Source organism: Castor canadensis, chromosome 3 (genome assembly GCF_047511655.1).
Source record: "Castor canadensis chromosome 3, mCasCan1.hap1v2, whole genome shotgun sequence".
Classification (NCBI taxonomy): Eukaryota; Metazoa; Chordata; class Mammalia; order Rodentia; family Castoridae; genus Castor; species Castor canadensis.
This window is the reverse complement of record NC_133388.1, coordinates 946066-963414: the sequence shown is the minus strand read 5'-3', so window position 1 is coordinate 963414 and position 17349 is coordinate 946066. Positions and strand designations below refer to the sequence as shown.

Below are 17349 nucleotides of genomic sequence, written 5' to 3'. Positions count from 1 at the left end.
TTTCTCTACTGTGCACATGAGCAGCTGTGCTTACGGGATGGACACTTATCACCTTAACAAAATAGCCCAGTGTGATCTCTTCCTGCTGTATGATGCCAATAAGCATCCTGGTTTGGACTTCTAGTATGAGTGCAGCAGGGTCAGTCTGCAGGACTCCCCAAAGCCACAGAAGAAGGAGGTGACTCTATGACAGACTGAACAGAACAAGGTCAGCTTTGTGTTGACACTACATTTTGTCTGCCAATCTTTTTCAAGGGTTAATAATGACCATGTATATTTCTCACAAGAGTACTAGTACAGAGGACAGCAGGAGGACCCTGGGCAGTGGGGACTGAGAGATCCCTCCATCCTTTCCAAGAAGTCTGCAGGAGACACAGCCTGAGACACACCTGAACTCCAGTTTCTGGGCTTTTTCCTGGGATTTAGAGCACAGATATCACAAATACCATTTTCTGGATGAACAAAGGAAAATGGCATATGTAAAAAGGATTATTATCGAGTAAGTAAAATGAATTACATAATATAAATGGGTCTGTTTTGAGGGCATTTTGTCTAGTTCCTCACAGAAGGAGGGGAAGAGAGAGACATGTTAGGTTTTTTGCATCACTGAGTGTGGTCTGAAACCACTGTTTTTCACAACCTGAATCTTAATGTCTGTCCTAATCAGGGAATACCGCAGTTTCTGCTCTGTCAGGAAAAAAGCTTAACCTGATTATCTGAGTTAGTGCAGGATCTGACCAAGGCAGAGTCACTTCTGGTACTAAATGTGACATTCTACACTTTGTTCATGTCAGCATATATCTTATTTATTTGGAAAATCACAATAAAATATAACTGTTTATGTTAAAAGTCATAAAACCCTTTTGTCATGGCAGCACCTGGAGCGAAACTGGCCCTGAGATCAGTGTGTGCTGACTGCCCCCTGCTAGTCACGAATAGCACTGCAGGGAGGTTTATGTCTGGGCTCACATTGAAATCTCCTCACTGTGTCTCTTGCACAGAAATACACGGCTGTGTCCTCGGCTCTCAGGCTGTTCATTTGCAGATACAGCTGGTTCTTGTTATTGTCTCTGGAGATGGTGAATCGGCCCTTCACAGAGTCTGTGTAGTATGTGCTACCACCACCATTGTTAATTGCTGCAATCCACTCCAGCCCCTTTCCTGGAGCCTGACGGACCCAGATCATCCAGTAGCTACTGAAGGTGAATCCAGAGGCTGCACACGAGAGTTTCAGAGCCCCTCCAGGCTGCACCAAGCCTCCCCCAGATTCAACCAGCTGCACCTCACACTGAACACCTGCAAACACAGAGAATCATTGTCAGGAAAGTGTCACACTTTTCCTCCCACTCATGTCTACTCACACACTCAAGATTTCTTGTTCTCTGTAAATCACCTTTAAAAATAGCAACAAGGAAAATCCAGCTCAGCCCCAACTCCATGGTGAGTGGTCTGTGTTCAGTGCTGATCACTGAATGGGGTCAGGTGAAATTCAGGACTGGGCTCCTCTCCCAGAGCTGCAGGGTCAGGGCTGGGCTGGTTTTTCAAAAGGAAAGGGAGGTATTATTTGCATGTCCTCCTGATATATAGCAAGCTTGGGCGGAAGATTCAGAATTGCCAGAGTCCAGAGCAGATCTGACCATCCTTGTAGAGATTATGACAATGCCTGCATTAAAGAAAGAAAAGGGAATATTTATTGGAGAAACAGTGGAGGTGGAGTGGGAAAGGACAGAGACCTTGGGGATGAATATGATCAAAGCAGTTTGGAAACATGTATGAAGATAAAGTAATAAAACATTGAAATATTAAACTGTTTTAAAATTTTTTAAAAATAAGGGAGGGCTGATCAGGAACCATATTAGATGGGGTGAGTTTTTTCATACATGCATATATACATTATATGCATGTATGTAAATAAAAATGAAACCAATTTTGCAATATACATTAAACAAAACTAATGTGAACGTGAAGTTTTATTATGTGATTGATAAGCATTATGAACACTATGTCTTAAGTAATTTTTTTACATGAACACAAAACTTGGAAGTATTAAATTTATCTTCTTTTGAAACAGGTGGAAGTATAAAATAATAACATTGGTTGGTGCTGTGTGTACAGGAGTTCATGACTTCAACCACCCACAACACTGATCCCTAAATCAGTTCCTGGACAGAGTGAGGCACACCTGGTAAACAGTGCACAACCCCCTTCCTGTGATGATCACAAGTGTGACATACCTGCATTCTAGTTTTTGAAGAATATAGAGAACCAGGGTTCAGTCAGATACAGGACTTTTAGTCTCTGGCATCTCATGGCATTGTTCCCCAGTTACATTTTATACATTGAGCTGTGTTGTCTCTCTTTAGCAAACTTAACTGTGTTTCAGCACAGGATGTAATAAACTGCATATTTATAAGGAGCACATTTAATGATGCTGACATAACGGACACTTGTTCACCATCTGCACAATGAGGGGAACCCATACTCAATCCCCACGTGTTTCCTTGGGTTCCTCTGTAATCACCCTCCCACACTTTCCTCTTCCTTTCCTATCTCCAGTCAGCTCATGGCCTTGTTTATGTTGTGTTACATTAATTTACATTTTTCAAAATGTATACAACTATCATTTACAGTTGATACCGCCATTCCAAAATGGATGATATGAAGTATGAGATGGATAACAAATCCCATAGAAATCTAAAATTCAGTGGGTCACACATTAAACACTAATGCTCTATTGATTCACATTGCAGTAGATATCAAATCCTCAAACTTGGCAGCCCCACCCATATTCTGTTGTGTGTACCTGACTCAGGAGCCTCATATATGGGAGCTGGTTTCCTCATGGTTTATTTTGCATAATGAAGCATCTACAGGGCTGGTTTCACACTAGAAATACCACCTCTATATGTCCACTAAAGATTTTCATTGTGAAGTTACCCTGGATAGGTTCTTACACAACATTTGTTCAGGCCATGCCTCTGTGGAATCTTTCAGCACTGTTTCCCCTTCTACATTGATTTGCTGCCTGGTCCTGAAGCTGTAGGGCAATCCTTTAAAATCTAGAGGGAGACTTCCCTGCATCACAGCTCTAGGATAGTGTAGACCAGCAGAGTAAGCATCAGATGGACACCATCAAGGTTTTGGTATTCTGTCCTCTTCAGAGACAACTGCATACACTGGATCCTCACCAGGAGAGAGTTAGTACAATGGTATGGGATTGTGTGAGGCAGAAACTACAGTTGAATTCATGGTTGAGGGTATATGAGCCAGTGTGAGATCATATGTGTGTGTGATGTATTGTGTCTGTGTGAGTTATTGTGTGATTTTATTCTTGTACTTTTGGACAAGTATTAAAAACTGTGTTGGGGATGGTCTCCAGAGTTGGATGTTGTTAAGCGAATGGCAGAAACCCTGGATGGAGCCAGGAAACACCTTTCTGCCTCCTCTCTGCACCTGCTCCTCAGGGTTTCCTTGGCTGAGGAGTGAGTGCCCCCTGGTGTCCTTCAGGCTGGTGAATTTCTGGTTCCCATGCCTGGTGTTGGCTGTAGCTAACACAGGACTGTGACCTGGGACATGGGTCTCCTCCATGTGGACCTCACACTGAGCGCTGGTCTCCTCCACACAAAGATGTATCATTAGTTGTGTGCCTTGTTCATCCCACATGCTATTGGAGTTGACTTCAGGAAAATCTAAACATGGTTTGATTTGGCAAGCAAGGTTCTGTCTATGACCTTGACTGTCTTGAAGACTTGTGTCCATAGTGAAAATTGCACATGCTTGTGTATACTGACTGCAGACTAACGAACACTAAAAGATCTTTTCACCTTCACAACTCACTGGAGTAACTCATGCTGATGGTAATGAAATACCTGGAAACTTCTGGGTAGCTCTTGTCATATGATGTGAGGTGGCAGGGCAATCCCATTGACTCTCCAAGTCTATTCTTGAAAGACAATGAGTCAAGGGCTTTCATTATCCTGTGTAGGGCCCCTTTCAATTCAGAGCACTGAGTTCAAGGCTCACTTGTGTGGTGATCACTGCCTTCTTTCCAACAAGTGAGGAGACTCTAATGTACTGAGTTTGACATTTGAAAATTTATCTTTTATGCAACATGATAATGTACTGGCTGTCTGACCTAGCATTATCCTCATAAGTGAAAATTGCCATAGACATTCTTAGAATGACATGATCCATATGAATCAGAAAGCTTTCACATTTGTCATGGGAAAGATCCCTATACTAGTACCATGCAAACTCAGTCATTTTGCAGAGCTAAAGAGACTCCCAGTGACATTAAACCCTGGATATTCTCCAGTGTCAGAGATCTCCATGCTCGTCACTGTTCACATGTTTATCCAAAATCTAGCACTACACAACACCATGACTGACACCACAAGTAAGGAATGGACTGCTCGATTTGACAGCTATCAAGGTTTTCTGTCTGCTGTAGTTCCATTACACTGAAGGGCAGGATATCATTGGTAGAGGAGGTGATGCCAGTGGGAGGAGGATTCTGGGCAAATCTCTGAACCCACCCTCCATTTTCCATGAATAAAAATCAGCTCTGTAAATAAATACTGCTAAATAAAAATGGATCAGGTATTGTGTTCTTTTCCTAGGAATACACTTAATACCTGATGAAACAGTTCAACTTCATGTTACTTACCTAATGGTTTTACAAACATATTTTCCTATGCATACAGACACAGGAATGTTTGTGTCAACATTGTTAATTGGAAACTCCCTACTCTTAGTGTTTTGCATGTAGGGTCATTGGGGTGTGGAAAGTTTCCCAAATAGTCAGAATGGACTCAGCACTATTGTTTGTCTCCTCAATTAATTAACCTTTTTTCTAGGCTCATCTTCAGCTTTATCCTGTCAAGGAGTTGCCTTCTCCCTCAGGGGTTCTGACAATCTCAGAACGTGATTTTCACACTGTTTATCTTGCACAGTAATACACACTTGGGTCTACAGCTCTCAGCCTGCTCAGCTCCATGAATTCTATGCTGGAGGACATGTCCACTGTCAGTGTCAGGCTTCCTGGGAAGTTCTGAGTGTATATAGTCTCATTATCTTCAGGGTGGATCATGCCAATCCACTCAACCCATGGTTGGGGGCTCTGCCTCACCAATTGTATAGAATAGATTGTGTAGATGAACTCAAAAGTCTTGTAGCACACCTTCACTGAGGCCCCTGGCTTCCCTACCTCAGCCCCAAGCTGCTTCAGGGGAACCTGGTGTGGACACCTGTGATGAGGAAACAGAATGCATCAATACCCATGTCAGGCTTTTGGTTGTCCCCAGGCCTGGGACTGGGAAATCTCTTACCTGTTGCTGCTGCCACCAATAAAATGAAGCTCCACCTCCAGCCCATGGTTTTGAGCTGTGCTCTCAGGATTCTGCAGAACAAAGCAGTCTCATGTGTATTTACTGCAGTCATCTCAGGTTATTTGCATATTCATGATGCTGAGTACGTCTTAGCTGAAGACCTGATCCAACTTGAGAGGGGAAAGGTATGTGACACCTGTGCCAGGCAGCTGAAAGATGCAGAGGTGCACATCAAAGTGCTGTCTGAGGAACTGCATCCCAGGCTCCATCTTAGCATGTACAGACAGAGGTCCTGTCACTGAGGGCCAAGACTCCACAGGACAAGCTGCTGAGTGTTTTTGAATGTCTTCAGCTTCTCTCAGTCATCCATGTCAGTCATGCTAATCAGGTATATTTACTCATTATACTGCTTCCATCATGATGCAGTCCAGGCTAGGGTTGACAACTGTCCAACCCTCACCAGTGACCAGCATGGTGGACACTGTTCATATATCCAGTCCCTCCAGGGAAAGTTTCCTCTTCTGCCTGGGATCCTGAGCCTAAACTGGGCCACAGAAAGACCTTGGGGTCTCAGATTATCCTTGTAACATGTAATCAGGGTTGGATTTATAACTCCACTATAGATAGGAATCAAATGGGTTCTTGATGAACTCATGGCTTCCAAAGTTTTGCCCAGGAATCTGTGCTTTAAACAAATTTGGGTCTCATTCTCCATCCACGAAGCAGGAATTTGCAGAATCTTTATAGATTGTTTGTACAAATCAAACATTACTCACCTTTTCCCATTGACTTCTGATTGATCTTGTTCATGTTCCTTCCATACTAGGATTCACCAATACCCTGCCTCACACTCAGCCCCAGGATCTCTACCAAGACCTGGAAGTCAATATCTATTCCTGCGATCAGAGTGCCTCTTACAATTCTCCACCCTGTGTGTTAACAAGTGGAGTCCTGTCCTCCAAGTTCTTGTCATTGAGATATGCAGAAGCACTGGACATCCCCTTGTATGGGACTTTCCTTACATTACTGCATTGGTGATTTGCTCTCAGCAAGGTAGGAAGCCTATCAGCATCAGCACTTAGAAACTTCATTATGAACATTGCAATAACTGAAGGAAGATATTGTCTTGAGAGAAGATGACTCCCCTGGCCTCTGCACCAGGTCCAGATACTGCAGCTGTGCTAGATGGGAACTGATGATCTGAAGACTAGCCCATCTTCCAGAGATTCAAATACCTCCCTCCCAGTGGGAAATGACTGTGCCCTGGATTAGGTCACATTTCAGAGTGAACATGAGTTTCTGACCCCATCTCTTATCAACCCCACTTCTCACTGTCCAGCCTTCTTATAATGCACACAGGCACAGAGATGCACTCCAGTGCTACTGGGGATCAGCCCCACCTTTTTCATGTCTTGGTGTTTTTCACTTGGCAGTGCACACAAAAGAGCCCTCATTCTGGCTGTTTTTTTGTGTTCTGCCATTAGAACAAAAGCTGATGCAATGCAGGTGGTGACCCAGACATTTCTGGCACTGTGGGTCTCCCTGATTTCCCATTTTTTCATAATACTGCAGTCACCATTAGAAGTTACCAGTCTTCTCTGCAGTGGGTCCATTTTTGCCAAGCTTCTCCAGGTCCCTGCATCCAACAGCACAACTTGAATGTTGGTACTGGTCACCAACCTGCATCCTGCTCCTTCTTGATTTTCACAAGCATAGCTGGGGGAAGACACAGATTCTTGGCCATGTCATGAGGCTCCATCTGTTTCTTATGCATGGAAAGTGCCTGAGGCCAGCAGGGCATCAAGTGGCCTTATGATGACTTGGATACATCAACATAGTGAAATATTTAACACAGAGCAAGAGTCTTCCCACATGACTTCCCCAAACCTGTAACAAAATGCCAGGTCTATGCCTCTGCCCAACATCTGGGGTGGGCCAGGAGTTTTCCTTCTACCAAGAAAAGAGGAAACAGAGAAGAATTCTAGGCTGTAAGCCTAACCACTTCTCCCCAACCTCCCATAACTCTTATTTACTGTCTCCATAAATTTACTTATTAAACACCTTTCATGTTATTGGGCTTATACAGTATTTGTTCTTTGTATCAGACTAATGTCTCTGAACATGTTTCTAAGATTTATAATGTGGATCATAATTCATTTCTTTTCATGGTTGAAAAATATTCTACTGTACCCTTTTTTCTTTATCAATTAATCTGTTGATGGGTATTTGATTTGTGTCCTCCAATGACTATTGCGTCTAATACTGCAATGGATATTGAAAGGCAAGTGCCTGTTTGACTCTTTGCTTCCAATTAATTTAGGAGTAGAGTCTCTATGTTTATCTTTTATGAAGAACTTCCTGTTTTTCAAAGTAATTTATATCCACAACAACAATATCCAAGGGTGGTAACACATGACTATTTTCACCAACACTTGATAGATTAAATTCATTCACATGCTCATCCAGGGTTTATCATCTGCTTATTTTTCCTGCTGCCATTGTTTGTATCACAGTCGTGCTTGTGAATGTAAAATGGTGCCTCATCACGGTTCTGACTGGGATTTCTGTAACCACTAAAGATACTGAGCATCTTTTCATGTATTTCTTAACACTATGTGTATCTTTTTAGAGAATTGTCTATTGAAATCTCTTATTTTAGTATTGAGATGATTGCCTTATTTCTCCTTGAATGATAGGAATGCTTTATACATTGTGGATATTAGTTCCTTATCAGGTGTATGATCTATTCATACAATCTCTCATTAAGCTGGTTGTCTTTTTACTTTGTACTAGATTTTCAAAATGTAGATAATGTTTTGCTTTGTTTATTTTTAATTGGACTAGGATTTGAACTCTAGGCTTCATACTTGCAAATAAGTTGCTCTATAACTTGTACTACAGCTCCAGTCCATTTTTCTCTGGTCATTTTGCACATAGGGTCTTGAGCACTATATGCCCAAAATGGCCTTGAATCTTGATTATCATAATTTCAGCTCTTTACTTACTATTACATGCATGAGTCACTGTACCCAGCTTGTGCTGGTTATTCTTGATATAAGATGTCACTTCACGCCCTGGCCAGCCTGGGCCATGATCTTTATATCTGTGCTTCTCTTCATAGGAGTGCCACACAGTGTCCTGCCATTGGTTGAGATAGGAGGCGGGTCTCAAAAAATTTGCCTAACCTGGCCTCAAACTGTGATCCTTCTGATTTCCTCCTCCTGACTGCTAGGATTATAGGATTGAGCCATTGGGATTGGCTAAGTATTGTGGATTTAACGTCAACCTGGGTTATTTAGCTAGACAACCTCTCGCTATAGAAATAAATAAATAAATAAATAAATTCCAGCTTCTCAGTCCATCAATAATTACATAAATAACAGATGCACACCCTGATCAGTGATCAATCATACCCTTTCTTTCAGTTAAAATTAGTGATTGGTCTCCTGACATCTGTTAACACTTCACACACCGACACTGAAGTTTACATTGTATTGCCTCCTTGTCTCTCAGTGAAAATCACCTTTGATATTTTGGAAAACTCAGTCATAGACAGGAGAATTAAGCTGACGGAGTTGAACCTGCCCCAGAATGGTAATCATGATAGTCCTGGGTCTGTAACTCTGACTACAGTGAGTACTTAACATGAAAGAGACTGTTGGTTCAACACCAGGACCAAACAGACAAACTAAACAAACAGCCAAACAAGCAGACAGCCAACTAAATGAAATAAAACAATATAGCCAAAGAAAGAAAAAAGAAGTGAAAATAAAATTGAAATAAAAATAAATGGAATTTTAGATGATTTTTATCCTGTAATCAAATTTCAGAAATATTTAAATAACATATTTGTACTCCAAAAAACTTGTGGCACCATGAGTAATATGTGGTAATTGTAATCTGTAATTCTACTTGGAAATTTGTCTTGTATTTTTAGAGTAGTCTCACTTTATTGCCCAGCAGGGTCTGGAAGTTCTGAGCTCATATGGTCCTTCTGCATACGTCATCTGGGTGTGGGGAGTGCAGCTGGTGACGATGCCAGGTGGTAAACTCAAGTTTAGAACCTTCCCTGAAGTGAGAATGGCAATCAGAGCCCATTCCTTCCATTTACCTCCCTCAGCCTATTCCAGTTTCTTTCTCTGATCTTCCTTGTCATCTTTATATTAAGTCTTGCCTCCCTCTCTCCAGAGGATGAGTGCACTTCTGGCCAGCTGACTTCTCAGATGGTTTAGGAGCTCCAGGGGAAGTGCATGAATCAAGAGTTCCCAAGTGCTGTCTTTTCATAACAGTTTTGTGTGAGAAGGAACTCCTCCCACTAACCCTAGGCACCCAGCTGTGCCTTTAAATCCTTATAACCTATGTCAGAAAATACTAGGTACAGGGCTGGGGATGTGCTCAAGTGTATGGGAGATAGCCTAGAAAGTGCAAAGTCCTAGTTCAAACCCCAGTACTAACAAGAGAAATGTTAGGTTCAGTTTAAACATGATAGGCAATGGGTGGTTTGTTATCTTTGCTAATAAACTTTTTCTGACAGTTAATGATTCTTAAAAATTGACGTTCTTCTTTCTCCAGATTTTTATTATAGTGGAGTGCTGATTTCAGTTTTGTTATATGTTCTTTTCTTGATTCTATTTTATTTAGAAAGTCAATGTGTAGAAGCCATGTGACTGCATTTCATTATTTACTTCTAGAAGGCAAAAATCCCTTCCTCTAACTATTGCCTTTCACCTGTAAGAAGCTTTGTGTTTCATCTCAATTTCATTGTCTTTCAGTTTTGCTGCATTGAAAGACACACTATGAAATATATTTAGGATCCATTTTGCTGGAAGAGCAATCTAAACATTAAATTTAGTGTTACAGCCCTTAGAGAAAATTTCACTATATCCGTGTTCAAGACAGTTGGGTGCAGTCATCCTGTCATTAGTAAATCTCCTGCTCTGGGGAAAAAGGGAGAGATGGACGTGTTTTTGAGTTCCCTGTATGTGGTGATTCCACCTCGTCATGAGGCTCCAGTACTTCAGAGAGTCAGTCCATTTGTGGGGACAATGAGTGCAGAAGGAAATAAAGCTATCAGTAGCGTTGATTTGAAGATAAGATGATAATGTGAGATTAAAATGAATATAAGAATGGACTTCACTCATTCATAGCCTCAAAAATTCCAAAATAATGCTATTTTGCTGGTTCAGAGTTATGGAGAGCTAGACTGGGGAGTTCTATTTTTATTCCTTCATTTGACACATGAGGAATGGTGTCCCACAAGGGCCAAGCCCTGTCACAGTTCAGGAATCAGTGAGTGGCAGTGGTGATGCAGAGATGCTGAAGGGATCAGCAGTCTGATCTATGAACCAGAGATGTTTTTCAGAATTTTTGATTATTCTGTTTCGGGATGCTTTTTTTGCTCAAGCTGCTCTTTCGTCTGTTTTAGAACTTTCAGTAATTTCACCTGGAGGTGGGCAAGCAGTTTACTGTCAGACATACAATTTGTGCTCAGGAGGCAATTGGGCAAAGATTTAATGAATGTGAGGATTTTATTTTCCTCTTTTCGTGCGTGTGTGTTTAAAAAACTTTGCCAGGTGTTGTGGATCATGCCTGTCCAACCAGCACTGGGGATGCTGAGGCAGAAATTCCACAAGTTCAAGGCCAGCTCCAGCTATATAGTAAGACTGTCTCAAAAAACAACGTTCTTGTGGAGTGGTTCAAATGGAGTATTTATCTAGCAAGCATGAAGTCCCGAGTTCAAATCCCAGTGACACACAAAGAAAGTCATTTTAAAAGAAAGAACAAAGGAAAAAGGAAAAATTATTAGCATGTTAATTGTACAAGTGGTACTCATTGTGATATTTCTATACATGCATGTCATGTACTTTGATAAAATTGACCCCTCTTTTACTCTTTCTTGTCTTCTCGCCCATTTCCCTCATTTGACAGTTTCTACAAGGTTCCTAATGTCATTGTCATACATCAGCATGTAATGCCCTTCAATCATATTTGCTCCCATAACCCTCTTCTGCTGGGCCATCTCCTACAGTGTGTCTATTATATTCCTGTCATATGATGATGTTGATTCAGTCCAGATTCTAAACTGAGCTTGGCTCATCTCACTGAACACGATCTCTAGTTTATCTATGCTCTTGCAAATGACAATTTTATTCTTCATTATCACTGAATGGTACTAAATATACATATCACATTTTTGCTATAGGGGATTTTTTAAAAGATGAAAGTATATTTAAAAAATAAAATTGTTAATTTTGTCTAGGAATCCATAGTTTCCTCTCAATATTTTTGTTTGTTTTCTTGCTTGTTTGTTTTTTAAACAGGGTATAGCTCTGTACCCAAGGCTGTCCATAAATTACCTATGTTGCCCAGGCTGACTTTGAACTCACTGGCTCATCCTGAATCTGGAATTACAAGCACATGTCACTACATCCAGCTCTTCTCTTGAATTAATAAAAATATTTTAATTCATATTAATTTCCTTTTCATTATCAACATAGACTGGTAACTATATACTACAAAAATCTTATTCTAGATAATGCTATCTACTAATCTGTTTACTCCAATGACATACAAAGAAAGAGAAAATAGCACATTACAAACTGGCTTGGTAGTGACACCTGGATTGCAATAATTAAAGCATATTAGATATTTGGAGAAAATATCATGTTACTTGGAGTAAAATTAGAAGAAAGTTGAAATTGGAGATGGGCTAGATCACTGTGGCATATGGAAGGGGTTTGTTTAATGGAGGGGTTTAAAATACAATGGGAAATGTTTTTGTTAATTAAATGAAAGTGTTTACATTTTCAAACCTGTCATTCTATAAAGGAAAACACAACAAACTTTCCTTTTTCATTTTTTTTGTACTGAGGATTGAATACATGAATCATGCTTGCTAAGCATGCCATCGACCACTTAAGCCATGGTTCCAGTCTGAAAAGAACTCTTTCTAGATTTGCAGAAGACATTATTAAGGAACTGCATAAGATTCCTATAACCTCATTATGCACATTGTTTTTTTTTTCATTTTTCTTTTATTATTCATATGTGCATACAAGGCTTGGTTTATTTCTCCCCCCTGCCCCCACCCCCTCCCTTACCACCCACTCCACCCCCTCCCACTCCCCCCCTCAATACCCAGCAGAAACTATTTTGCCCTTATCTCTAATTTTGTTGTAGAGAGAGTATAAGCAATAATAGGAAGGAATAAGGGGTTTTGCTGGTTGAGATAAGGATAGCTATACAGGGCATTGACTCACATTGATTTCCTGTGCGTGGGTGTTACCTTCTAGGTTAATTCTTTTTGATCTAACCTTTTCTCTAGTTCCTGGTCCCCTTTTCCTATTGGCCTCAGTTCATTATGCACATTGTTGATCAGTAGAAAAGCTACTGATTTCTGTGTGTTAATTTTGTATTTTTCTAATTTGCCAAAACAGCTTATGATTTCTAGTAGTTCTTTTTCTGGTAGTTTTTGGGGTTTCTAAGGTATAGGATAATGTCATCTGCAAGTAGGGATTGTTTGACTTCATCCTTCCCTACCTGAGTCGAATTTATTTCTTACTCCTGTCTTGTTGCTCTTGCTAGGAATTCCAAAAGTATATTGAATAGCTGTGAAGAAAGTGGATAAGCCTGTCTCATTCCTGACTTTATGGGAATGGTTTCAGTTGTTCTCCATTTGGTATGCTATTGGCTCTATGTTTCTCATATATAGCATTTATTTTGTTGAGGAATGTTCCTTCTATTCCTAATTCTTTCAGTGCTTTTATCATGAAAGGGTGTTGAATTTTGTCAAAGGCTTTTTCTGAAACTCTGAGAAGATCATGTGGTTTTTGTATTTGCTTCCATTTATGTGCTGTATTGCATTTATGGATTTAAGTATGTTGAACCATCCTTGCATCCCTGGAATGAAACCAACTTGGTCAAGGCATATGATAACTTTGATATATTGTTGAATTCTTTGCCAGTATTTTATTGAGCATCTTTGCATGAAAATTCATTAAATATATTCGTCAATAATTCTCTTTTCTGATTACATCTATGGTTTTCAAACAAGTGTAACAATGGTTTCAAAGAATGAATTTGGTATTGTTCCTTCCATTTCTATTTCCTGGAGAATTTGAGGAGTATTTGTATTAGTTTCTCTTTAAAGGTTTGGTAAAATTCAGCTCTCAATCCCTCAGGTCCTGGGTTCTTCTTTGTAAAGAGATACTTTACTGGTGCTTCAATTTCATTGTAAGCAATAGAACTATTTAGGAGCTTAATATCTTCTTGGTTCAATTTTGGTTCGTTACATACATCTAGGAATTTATCCATTTCATCTAGATTTTCCAGTTTACTTGAATATAAATTTTCAAAGTACTCTGTAATGATTCACTGGATATCATTGGTATTTTTGGTAATGCCCCCTTTTTAATCTGATTTTAATTGTGTTTTCTCCCACATCCTTTTTGTCAAGCTAGCAGAGGATTTGTCCATCATGTTAATTTTTTTCAAAAAGCCAACCTTTTGTATGACTGACTCTTTGTACAGATTTTTGGTTTGGGTCTTATTTATCCTGGCCCCGATCTTTATTATTTCTTTCTGTCCTCTTGCTATGCTTGCTTTTTCTTGTTTTTCTAGGAGCTAAGATGCTTAATTAAATTGTTTATGTTAGAGGTCTCTAGTTTTTTAATGTAGGCCTTAGAGCTATAAACTTTCCCCTTTGAATTACCTTTTCTGTGTTCCACAGATCCTAGTAGGTTTTATTTTCATTTCCATGGATTCCAGGCATATTTTGGTTCTTCTCTTATTACTTCAGTCATTCACTGTTTTTTCAGCAGTGTGCTGTTGATTCTGCATGTGTTTGAATATTTTTGGGGGGCAGTTTCTTTTGTTGTTGACTCCTGGCTTTATTCCATTGTTTTCTGATATGATGCAGGAAGCTATTTCAATTTCCTTGAATTTGTTGAGGTGTGCTTTATGTCATGTCTTCCACAGTACCATGAGGGCCATTGCAGTGTTTTTAATGGTAGGTATGTGTCTGTGTGCTGGTTTGTATATATTAAGGGTTGATAATTCCTCTTGAGGAAATGTTGCTGTCATTAATATGAATTTATCTTCATTGTCTCTTCTGATTGATTTTAGTCTGAAATCTACTTTGTGAGATAGGAATGTAGCTACTCTGGCCTGCTTATGGTATCTTTATCTGTGTTCTGATCGCTCCTCCTTATTGTTTCCAAAATGAATCTGCAGTTTGTACTAACCAGTGATCACACTGGGTCTCTACTCAGAGTCTCAGGTGAAATGTTTCCCAAGGTCTCGTGCTTCACGAGTTCTCATCCATATGACAATAGCAGAGTCACTTTTGACCCCTCAAGTGATGTGTGAAGATATCTCGTATATTTTGTTTCAATTTTTTTGAATAGACAAACATTGATAATAAGAGGGGATATGATTGTGATAATTCCATACAGGCATCCAGTGGTCCTTCAGCAAGTTCAGCCCATCTGTCTTACATATATTTAAATATCAGCAAAAATTAAAACTTTTTATAATCAGAGATATCTCATATTCAATGGACCATTAACCAAGAGAAGACCCATGGGAAACTGTGGACAAACAAGTATCCTAGACACACAGAGCAGCACTTGACTCATGTTAGCACCTGCTCTTGAGGCTGAACCAGACTTCCATGTATACTGAGCACCTCCTGCTGGTCGTGAGTGTCACTGAAGGGAGGTTAATGTGTGAGCTCACATTGAAGTCCTTCAATGTGTCTCTTGTACAATAATACATGGCTGTGTCCTCAGCTCTCAGGCTGGTCATTTGCAGATACAGCATGTTCTTGTCATTGTCTCAGGAAATTGTGAATCTGTGTTTCACCAGTGCATTGTGTTCTGTGGTGTAACTATTACCTTTGTTTCTAATGCTTGCACTACACTTAAGTCCCTTTCCTGGAGACTGGTGGAGCTAGTCCACATAGTAATCACTGAAGGGGATTCCAGAAGCTGTGCAGTAGGACCTCAGGAAACCCCCAGACTACACCAAGCCTCTCCCAGTGTCCATTAGTTGCACCTCACAATGAACACCTGCAAACACAGATAATGATGGTCAGGTAACTGTCACACACAACCAATTCTCCTCTCAATCATGTCCACTCACACACTCAGTATCACTTCTTTTCCACAAATTATCTTTTCAAATAGTGACAAGGAAAACCCAGCTCAGCCCCAACTCCATGATGAGTCGTCTCTGTTCAGTGATGATCAATAAATGGGGTGAGCTGGGAATCCATGTCTGGGATCTTCTCCCAGAGCTACAGGATCAAGGCTGGGCTGGTTTTCATGAGCAGAAGGAGGCCTTGTTTGCATGTCTGCCTGCTATGTAACAATCTCTGGGTGGACGTCTTGGGGAGGTCAGGGATCAAAGCAGATGTGAGAGTGCTGGGGCAGATTGAAAATAAAAGTAACATTGAAAAAATGCATATACCATCCACATGTGCTGATGTTCAAATCCAATCCCCATTACTTGGCAGGTTGACGTGTTGGTCTCAATTGTGACACCAGCCTGGACTCCACAATGTGACACTGTCTTAAAACATATGATTTCTCATCAGTGTCCTTGTTATGTAATACCAATCATTCATTGGTTTTAATATTGTGAAGGAGCACAAGCATGCAATGCAGTATTAAGTCAGCTCTTTGTATTTATAGAATTAAAGGAAATCATAAATATTTTGTATATTAAATAGCACTCCTATCTTTAAAATTCATCCCCTGCACTTGTCCTGCACTCCTCAAGAATGGGTCCTTGCAGCACCCTGATGTGGCTCGTGGAGAAGCTGGGACTTGGCACATGATATTTGCAGAACCCAATATTATGATGAGAATTTGTCCATCTTAGCTCCATTTCAGTGCTTTTTGAAAGGAAAATATCACCAAGTTTCAATCCAATACATGATAATAACTTTCATGCATTTGTTTCCCATTGCCAATCATTCTGATTTTGTCCAATGATGTGTATCTTGTATTTCTCACAACCACATTGAATACAGTATGAAACATAACCTATTCACATGTAAGTTAAATACTTTGTAGATATTCATGAATGTGGAAACTTGTTCAACCATTGCTTCCTTCAGAGTAGTGAATACATCCTCATTCTCATGTATTTCCTCTGTTCCTCTGTACTCTCTGCCTCCCATCCTTGCCTCTTCCCCATTTTCTCTTCACACACACTGGGGAGTTCTTCCTGGGGCATTAAATTTTTTTCATTTTAGAGGATTTTGATAAATCTCAAATTGAGCATGAGATTTAACCCTTGGTCATGATAAGTCAGTTCTGTATTCTAACCATCTCCATGTTATTGTGTGTATCAGGCACTTATGGGTTTTGTGATGAGTAATTATCTAATGTATGAAAAATTATTAATTCAATTCAACAGTCTTATGTTTTTATAAACAAAATAAGCTCATTAATTACAGATTTAAAGACCTCAAAAACAGTGGTTAGTCTCACAAGAAGCACAAAATTAGTAAAAACAATACTGCAGTAAGGAAAAATTCACAAATAACATCCAGCATAAGAGATAAATGAAGTAAAAAGTGAAGCAAAATGTATGGAATGCAGAGTTTTGTTGTCTATATGGTAAAAGCAGGAAAAAGCATTGGCTTCCCTGAGGAAGAAGTAGGCAAATGGTCCATGTCTGATAAGAAGGCTAAACTAGAGGATGGCATGGATTACTGATGGACAATTGTATTCCAATGGGAGGAGAATTACGGAATCTGCTTGAGCTGCCTCATTCCCCAGATGACAACTGGGCATGTGATGTGAACCACTACCATTCTATGTTCTGCCTCTTGTGGAGTCCATAGATTATTTGTGGATTTAAATATCCAAACTCATCAACAAACCCTATTTTGGAAAATCATTCACCATATATAACCTATATATTATGATACTATCCTTTTTATTTTCTTTAGTGATAGTGCCTTGCATATCAGCTTCTATCCCCAGTCCTCACCTCCTAAACAAACTTAAAATAT

At 39.9% G+C, this 17349-nt stretch overlaps 1 gene segment (V, D, J or C); it reads right to left on the bottom strand.

Moving 5' to 3' along the window:
• Positions 1–925: 925 nt before the first annotated feature.
• On the bottom strand, positions 926–1439 carry LOC109701549 (immunoglobulin heavy variable 3-23-like). The segment is given in 2 exon segments: positions 926–1296; positions 1394–1439. Coding segments are annotated over 2 exon segments (417 nt in total).
• Between the last annotated feature and the right edge of the window lie 15910 nt (positions 1440–17349).